This window comes from Arctopsyche grandis, chromosome 5 (assembly GCF_051622035.1).
Source record: "Arctopsyche grandis isolate Sample6627 chromosome 5, ASM5162203v2, whole genome shotgun sequence".
Classification (NCBI taxonomy): domain Eukaryota; kingdom Metazoa; phylum Arthropoda; class Insecta; order Trichoptera; family Hydropsychidae; genus Arctopsyche; species Arctopsyche grandis.
This window is the reverse complement of record NC_135359.1, coordinates 5,902,749-5,911,816: the sequence shown is the minus strand read 5'-3', so window position 1 is coordinate 5,911,816 and position 9,068 is coordinate 5,902,749. Positions and strand designations below refer to the sequence as shown.

At 32.3% G+C, this 9,068-nt stretch overlaps 1 protein-coding gene and 1 long non-coding RNA gene across 2 annotated transcripts in view; both read left to right on the top strand.

Annotated features, from left to right (window-relative positions):
* Positions 1-9,068, top strand: part of LOC143912468 (uncharacterized) — a 258,387-nt gene that overhangs the window by 127,561 nt on the left and 121,758 nt on the right. The window lies entirely within an intron of this gene.
* Ns1 (Nucleostemin 1) lies at positions 5,107-7,842 on the top strand. Its single transcript, XM_077431395.1, has 8 exons — positions 5,107-5,323; positions 5,565-5,863; positions 5,958-6,144; positions 6,225-6,458; positions 6,538-6,721; positions 6,793-7,018; positions 7,098-7,373; positions 7,451-7,842. Exons 1-8 carry the CDS (start codon positions 5,305-5,307, stop codon positions 7,805-7,807), a joined length of 1,782 nt encoding a protein of 593 aa, XP_077287521.1. The 5' UTR covers positions 5,107-5,304; the 3' UTR covers positions 7,808-7,842.

Sequence of the window (9,068 nt, the reverse complement as noted above, 5' to 3'; positions counted from 1 at the left end):
TATTTACAATCCTTATAAATGTTCATAATACATCTAATACATAATATTAATTAAAGACTATCTAAAGTCGATGACTTAAAGCAGATTGTGTTTAGGTAATCTGTGTTTATACCTGAAGGGTATAGACATTTTGTTGTAATCACCGAGACTCTTCACAAGTGTGTTAGTATGGTTATTAGTGATTCTTTCATAGAATCTACTGGTTAGTTTGTTAGTAATGTCTGTAACAAACGGAATATTATATATAGCATGCAGTTTTTTCAGGTTAGTATATATGGGTGTATTATAAATTATTTTTGTTTCCTATAAAATATTCCTAATATTCGAAAACTGTCATTTGATGTTATGAAAACTGTCAAGCTACATACATTTACCGCTATTTAGTTTTTCGGAGGGATCGTTGCAGCAGAGGCGGGGGAGTACTTCTCACTGTACGAGCTGCTAGTTTTCAATCTGTTCGCCTTTTTGATCAGCTCAATACCATCGGTGAACATATTTGGGTTGAACTTCGCTTAAAGAATTTTTCTATTTTAATATGTGTACTGTATTTTTCTCCGAATGAATCTCCTCCGAATTATAAATTAATTTTTTTCAAATTTGCAAAATAATTTTAATGTTTTGGCTGGCAGGAAAGTCATGATCTTGGGTGATTTTAATCCTAGGAGTTTGAATTTTGTTCCTAATGAATTAATTTTTATGTCAGAACTATTTAATATGAGTCAATTGAACTCAATAACTAATTGTAATGATTTATGTGTATATGCATGTATAATGTTTGTATGTATATGGATGTATGTATTGTATGTGTATGTGTATATGTATATATATATATATATGTATATGTATGTATATGTGAATATATATATGTGTAGGTGTGTATGTATGTATATGTATATATGTGTATTTATTATATTTATGTATGTATGAATGTGTATTTGTGTATACGTGGAAGTATTTGTGTATATATGAATGGTGTACATATATGTTTATATAATTGTCTTTGGCCAGGAAGGCGCATTGGGTTTACCTGTTAGGCCTTCTTGGTGTAAATTAAATAAAAAATAAAAATAAAAAAAATAAAATTTGAAAATATATGAACATGAATATAGAGATCTGGAGCAACTACATTTTTGAGTTGCTCTGCTCCAGCTCCGCTCCGACACCTAAGTACTTACTCCAAATGCGCTCCAGCTCCGCTCCGTGCTCCGAATAGTTTTAATAGCAATCATATTCAATCATATATATGTCTATCCTGGCTGAGTTGGGCCTTCATGCTCCAGAGAGTGTGATATGGACCTGCCATCGTCCCCCTTTTCACACTCCTTTGGCTAGAACTGTGGCATTTAGTTCTTCTCCCATTCCTCGCGGCCTCCGTTTCTTAAATTCACCGGATGGTGCCATTGACATTTGTCACGTCTCTCTTCATTCTCTGCACCACTTCCTAAGTTATGGAGGTCGCGACCATTTAGAAAGGTTGAGTTAGTGTTTTTAATTATGATTTCATGTTTTATTTAGTTATTTCTTCCTTATTTAATTTGTATATTTGTATATATATAATTTGTTTATTTAACTTGTATTTTTTCTTTTTGTACTTCTTAATCTTTTTAGCACACTCGACGCTTTGGAGCAATCTGTTATACGAGTGTGCTTGATTAATTGATTTTGTAAAATAAATAAATGAATATTATTTATCATTTTTATTTTACACTGATTACCTAAACTCAATCTGCTTTAGGTCATCGACTTTTCGTCATCGAGAGTTTTTAATTAATATTATGTATTAGATGTGCTATGAGCATTTATAAGGATTGTAAATAGGTTTTTGAGCTCTTTTTTCTATTATGCTGTAGATAAACATTAGAATAATATAATACTATGATTACTAACCAAATTAAACTAAATTGTAAAATAGAAAATGATCAGTAGCTATTAAAATAGATATAAGATGTATTGTGAACATAATTTCGTAATAATAAAAAGCATTTAAAAATCAAATCAAAATCATCTTTATTTATTTAATTTATTAATTTTATTCATATATGATAAAAAATTATAAAAGTTTATTTAAAGATAATTTATTTATTATTAAAATATTTAATATATATCATGAAAATACATACATATGTAGATACATATTAAATACAAATAATATAACTATACGACACTATAAATTGAAAAATAAATGAAACAAAGCATTTATTTTTAAATTCTGAAAGAAATTCTAATATATAAAAACTAAATATCGGAGCAGTAGAGCACTATAAATTTTTGTGCTCCGGCTCCGTGCTAAAACTCGTTGCTCCATTGTTCCGCGCTCCAGCTCCACGCTCCGCTCCAGATCCCTGCATGAATATATAGCCAGTAGTATGGCTCAGTGGTAGCGTGTATGTTTGGCACGGTTTGGTGATTATTGGTCACAAAGCGCTCGCCCAAAAGTCATTAATAGTCACCGGAGCCTGAGGGGGCCGTGTATTGTTCAAAGGTTGTAAATGCATTGTTAAAGGTTTGCCGAACAATGGATAGCACTGTGACTATCCTACCTCTAGTCATTAATATCTGTATAACGGAACATCTGGTAGCCGAAAAGTCATATTAACGAGAACTCGAGTGCCAAATATTCCGTATTCGCGATTTTCATGGCAAAAATTGTCTTTTGGGCGATAGTGATGTGACTAATAATCCAATTACCGTTTAGCACCAAGTGATTATTGGGTTCGAGCCCGCTATAATGCTGGTCAGACTTGGGTCCAAGTCAATCGTTTCTTAGCAGAGTTTGCCAATTTTATCTGATCTGTTGAAATGGTTCCTTAAAATTGGCAAAAAAAAAATCAACCTACCTGCTGCCACAAATCTTTTGTATTATGTGTATATACAATTCGTAAACATTTATGTACAAGTCTAAAATCCACAGATGTCTCAATGGATTAATTCTCTAATTAATTAATTAATTGTTAATTTCGTATTTTTCAGCTTCTCGAAATACAGTGATTTATGTTACAGAGTTACGAAATACAGTGATATATAAAAATGCTACATTTTATTTAGCCAGGAAGGCGCATTGGGGTCTTCCTGTCAAGCCTTCCTGGTATATATGTATAATAAAATAAAATATGTATACTTAATTTTTAGAAGGTGGGCCCCTACGGCATAAACTCCGAGTTGATGAAGACCCAAAAATTAAATTAAAAATGTACACGTGTATACGTGAGATTCATGGGAAGGGCCGACGAAATCGTCTACCCCCACTCGTAATCTTAGGGCTTGTACACACCGTCATTTAAAGGGAACATTTTGACGATGAGTTCATTTTTCGGGTGGTCATCAACTTTGAGTTTGTGCTGTAGAGTGGACCCATTTCACGAATCTCTTGATAATTAGTGTAAGCATGTACATAAATTACAAATTACGTCAATACAATGCATGGAAGTGCTGATTATTTTTATCGAAATCGTTATCAACATTTACAAAGAATTAATTTATTGAAATCGTGGAAATTAAAGCGCTAATATAATTCATTCAGCCAATTAATGGGTGTAATTGAATTTTTATCAAAAATATATGTTGTGCCCGATAAATTTATTTTTGAAATCGAATAGCTAGGTTCATTTATTGTCTGAATAGTTCGACCCTGTCGCTAGTAATACCGGTCGGTCTACCAAATGGTGATTCTCATACATATAACCGTAGAAGGTTGGGCGGTCAACCGTAAAGATAGTTATGTACTACTATTACATACGAGATCACATATGCCGAACCTTCGATATCGACTGAATGAAACTTTTCTCATATGTTGAGTGACATATTCCCACGCGAGTCGTTTAAAAATTTACGCCAACCTTTTCAAATTAAATCTAACACACACAAAACCACAGTTTATTATAAATACACATATGTATTTATTATCGAATGTATAGTGTAATAATGGTGGTATCGTCAATGAACTCAAAACAACATACATACATACATATGCACAAGGCGTCAAGGGGCAAAATTTTTTACCAGTTAGGAATGACTTTCTAGATAGGGGGGGGGGGGGGTGTATTTTATAAAAAAGTGAGTTTATATGAATTTTAACTATTTATTTTAATCATTTTTTATCAATAAAATTATTTTATTAAAATAATTTTAAAGAATCTATTACGAGATTTGGGTATAAACGCATATTTTAAAGTACAAAATTATCTCCTGAAAATACATTGAACGTTTTTTTAAACTAAAAAATATAAAATTAGCATTAAATAAATGTTGAAAACTATAATGTTATTATTATAATATCATTTTATTTGCAATACCTATTATATAATATAAAAGAATTTCAATATTCCATTTTTGTTGGCTTAGAATTTAGTATTCAAATTCATAATCAAAACCAGCAGCGTGGTCTAGTGGTGAATGTTGAATTATTTCGTACTTGATGTTACGAGTTCGATTCCCCGCTAAGTCTCGCTGTTGGCCAGACCTTGATTTGTCTAGGTCGATCGTTTCTTATCAGAATTTGCTAATTTTTTTTAATTTTCATTGAAACGATTCCTGTAAAATTGGCGTTTCCTTCCCAATTTTCTGTTGCGAACCTTTAGTTATTGTTATATCTTAGGTTTCGCCATATTGCTCACCATAGATGTCTCTGTGGTTGTTTATCGAATAAAATTCCCGTTCAAATCTAGGGGGGGGGGGCAGTTGCCCCCCCCTCTCCCCCCAAATGACGCCCCTGCCTATACGAAAAACATAAAGTATTGTTATTCGAAAATTACGGTGTATTTGATTTATAAGCCTAATTTATTTAACATTTCTAAAATTGTATAATAAGACAATTAAAAAAATACCGAAACATATATTTTTCTTTTATTCCACCTTACGCATATCAACTATGAATTTAAAAGCGTTTGATTTTTTTTATTATGGAAAGTAACTATTCGTTCATAAATATGGTATATTTTACAGGTAAATGGATTATTTCGCACATTGCGATCGCACAAACAATATTTGCCACGAAAATCGCAAATACGGATTATCTGGCACTCGAGTTCTCGTTAATATGATATTTCACGTGGATAAATCTCGATGGATGGAATTTTCAGGTCTTAGATGTTCAGGTTTTAGTGACGTGCGTTTTGTGCGGAATCGTTTTACAATAATGTCATTTTTTTGTACATAGCGATGTGTGGCGTATTCGATAAATTATAAAAGTTGTAATGAAAGTGCTTATGGCCAAAATCTAATACGATTCATTTGACGTTTGACTCGCGGTACCCACGTGCTTTTGATAATCTGTTTCTATTTTGCCATTGAATTATATGTTCTACAATGGCAAAATTTTGCCTAAGTACGTATTTATATATATAATTGTGATTATAAAATTTTATGGTCGTGTAAATATTCTCAAATTGAGTATATGAAATTGCAAAATATTTTAGGTTATGTTTCAAAGTTTGTTTTACGCGATGTGCCTTTTATTTATACAAGCTTTTAATTAGTTAAAACTATAAATATTTGATTCCAAGTTCAAATAATTGGTTATTGGATATTTTAAACGAAAATTTATATATTTTTTGATATAATTTCAGACAAAAAGTCGAAGCGAGTTAAAGCTGCTTTACGATATAAAGTCGAAAAGAAGGTGAGGCAACACAACAGAAAACTCAAAAGAGAAGCAAAGAAGAATCCCAAAAAGGGAAAAAAACAAAAGCCCGTCATCATACCGAATATTTGCCCTTTCAAAGATGATATTCTAAAAGAAGTTGAAGCCATGAAACAACAAAAAATTGCAGAAAAGCAATTAAAAAAACAAGAACTTGCAGATGAAAGGGAAAAACAAAAAGAAGCCACTAATGAAATCAAGAAATCTGGTGGTGTAGAACAATTGGTATAAATATTATTTTTATCGTTACTGACTGAATGCTTTATTGATTTTTCAACCCATTCTCATTATCAAATTTTAAACAATTAAATATTGATAGGTCGACAATGCAGACATGCGGGGAAGAATCCACGAAGCTTTCGAATCAAAAAAACAGAAGACTGACGAGTATGGAACAGACGACAAGAAACAGGAAAATTCATTGAAAGCCTACTATAAGGAATTTAAAAAGGTTTTACAATCAGCCGATGTAATCTTAGAAGTTGTCGATGCAAGAGATCCATTAGGTATCACAGTTTTCAAATGAACTAATAATATATATGTTGTTTAATTCTTAATATTAATAATTGTATTTGATTACTTTTAGGAACAAGATGTGAACAAGTGGAACAAGCCGTTAAAGAAGCGTCAGGTAATAAGAGATTAGTGATGATTTTAAACAAAGCTGATTTGATACCTCGAGCAAACTTAGACGAATGGTTGAAATATTTGCGAAAATCAATACCTGCTGTTGCATTTAAAGCCTCCACTCAAGATCAACAGAATCGATTGGGACATAAAAAAATGTCTAAAGGAAAAAAAGACGAGAAGATTATGAAAGGTGATTTATTATTATTATACTTGAAAAATTCCAACGTATAAAATTTATTCTTATAAAAATGTTTCCTATTATTTTATAGGTTCAGCTTGCGTCGGAGCAGATTTATTGATGTCTTTATTGGGTAATTACTGCCGCAATAAAGGTATCAAAACATCCATCACAGTGGGTGTAGTAGGTTTGCCCAATGTTGGTAAAAGTTCTATTATAAACAGTCTCAAAAGACAAAGGGCTTGTGGTGTGGGAAGCACTCCTGGAATAACCAAGTAAATATTCATTTTTAAATATTATTCTTTTAATATGATCCAATTTTTCTTATTTGAATGTTTAATTTCAGACGTATGCAAGTGGTACAACTAGATTCGAAAATAAAACTGCTAGATAGTCCCGGAATTGTATTTTCAAATAATTCACAAGACAGCGATAGTGCAGTGGTGTTGAAAAATGCTGTTAAAGTGGGAAATATTAAAGACCCTATTACTCCGGCTTCAGCCATATTACAAAGAGCAAATAAAAACACGGTCATGGAATTGTATAATTTACATAATTATGAATCTCCACAAGTAATAATTCAACATTGAATGAATCGATATCATTTTGCCCTTACGTATTTTTCTTTAATCAATTCAATTTGAATTTCAGGACTTTTTCGCTCAGTTGGCGTCAAGAATGGGACGGTATAAAAGGGGAGGCATCCCTGATCAATTTGCAGCAGCCAGAATTTTGTTAGAGGATTGGAATACCGGTAAAGTGAAGTATTACACGTTACCACCGGAAAATTTGATAGAAAATGGTGAACACACTGGAGCTACAATCGTGTCCAGCTTTGCTGAAGAATTTGACTTGAATAAATTCGAGGCCATGGAAACTGAAATATTAGGCCAACTCAGTAATCCAAATGCAGATCTTGCAACACAAGTATACACTGATTTCTTTTACAATTTGAGTGAAATAATGTTGACATTTCATATATTATATATGGATTTTAATTTCAGATTTCTAGCACTGGTCCCGTCAAAGCTGGTTGGGAAGATGATGAGATGCAACTTGACGATATAAATACTTTAATTTCTTCATCGGTCAACATACAGTCGTCGAAGAATAAAAGAAAGGGGAAAGATACGAGCGAGCAAGATCCGGGTAGGAAGCGCAAAGTCGATCCAGAAATGACACTCGAAGGAAATACGCAAAACGTAAAAAGACAGAAGAAGGACATTAAAAGGAAGCGGAAGCAAAAAGTACGATTGGAAAAGAAAACAAACTCTTTAGTCGGCGCTTTGGAAGTCATCGAAATCGGTGACACCGCTGATGATAATTACGATTTTAATGAACATTTTACTGTAACCGAATAAATTACATACTAAATATATTAGTATTTATTCCACACTTGCTTGTTTTATTCAACTATGATAACATCATATGATCAACCCTGAATAAGTACCCATTGTATAAAATCATTTCATATTATTAATGTGCATTTTGCATGACTATAATTTATTACACTTCACGTCTTGTATGTGAAGATCATCCATAATAAGAAAAAAAATGATTTCAACTAATATAAATGCTAAATTTATTCGACAAAATGATTAAGAATCCACATTTTCTCAATCTTAATTTATTGCAACTTGTAACAAACATTAAAGATAGTACGGAATTTAATAAACAAGTAATTTTGCGACTTCGGACGACTAAAATTCATTACGCTTCACGTCTTGCATTTGAAAATCATCCGTAATAAGAACAGAATAATGATTTCACCTAATAAAAGTGCTAAATTTATTCGACTAAGTAATTCTTTTTTCTCGAAATTTGGAATGCAATTTAGTATTTAGTATCTTTTCCTATAAACTTCCGATCGTTTTGAAATATTGCCATTTTGTTATCAAACTGACCATCGCCGTTTTCGCCATTCCTACTCTTGAATGATTAAGAATCCACATTTCCACAATCTTAATTTATTTCAACTTGTGACAAACATTAAATAAGGTGACTATTCGTGCTGGTTTTACCAGTACAGTACTGGTTTTTTTGGGTATTTGTCCTGGTAAGCCTTGAGATAGACCCAGTAAATTTTATGTAAAAACTTTTTTTATAGAATAGATGGATTTAAATATTTAAAGCCTTCAGTCTCCTACAAAAATATTGGCAAATTAGTTGAATATTGTCTCTGTTTACCAGGAACAAATGCACCTGCTGATCGAATTTTCTTTGATGAACAATATGTGGTCCGGTAAACGGGTTACATCCCAGATGTGAATCCCTACCAGGATAACCGCTGCTACAAAAATCGCTCGCGCGATTCTTGTCGCACGAAAATTCGTCGCGCATAAAAATTGCCGTACAGAAAACTGCCCAAATATTGCTCAGCAAGTACTTTTTATTACAAGATTTGGGCATTTTTGAGTAATATTTGGACAGTTTTCTGTACGGCAATTTTCCTGTGCGACAGGAGATCCGCACGAGCGTTTTTTGTAGCGGTGGTTATCCTGGTAGCGATTCACATTTGGGATGTAATCACCGAACCATGTGGTCCAGTGATAAAATGCAACTAAATGTTGAAACTTTAAAATTTTTGCTTATTACTACGGTGACAAATAATAATAATATTTT

What these genes read in the sequence shown, in the direction of transcription:
- Ns1 (XM_077431395.1), top strand. An exon ending in AGACGAGAAGATTATGAAAG is followed by an intron (nt 6,459 to 6,537) that starts GTGATTTATTAT and finishes ATTATTTTATAG; the next exon opens with GTTCAGCTTGCGTCGGAGCA. An exon ending in ATGCAGATCTTGCAACACAA is followed by an intron (nt 7,374 to 7,450) that starts GTATACACTGAT and finishes TTTTAATTTCAG; the next exon opens with ATTTCTAGCACTGGTCCCGT.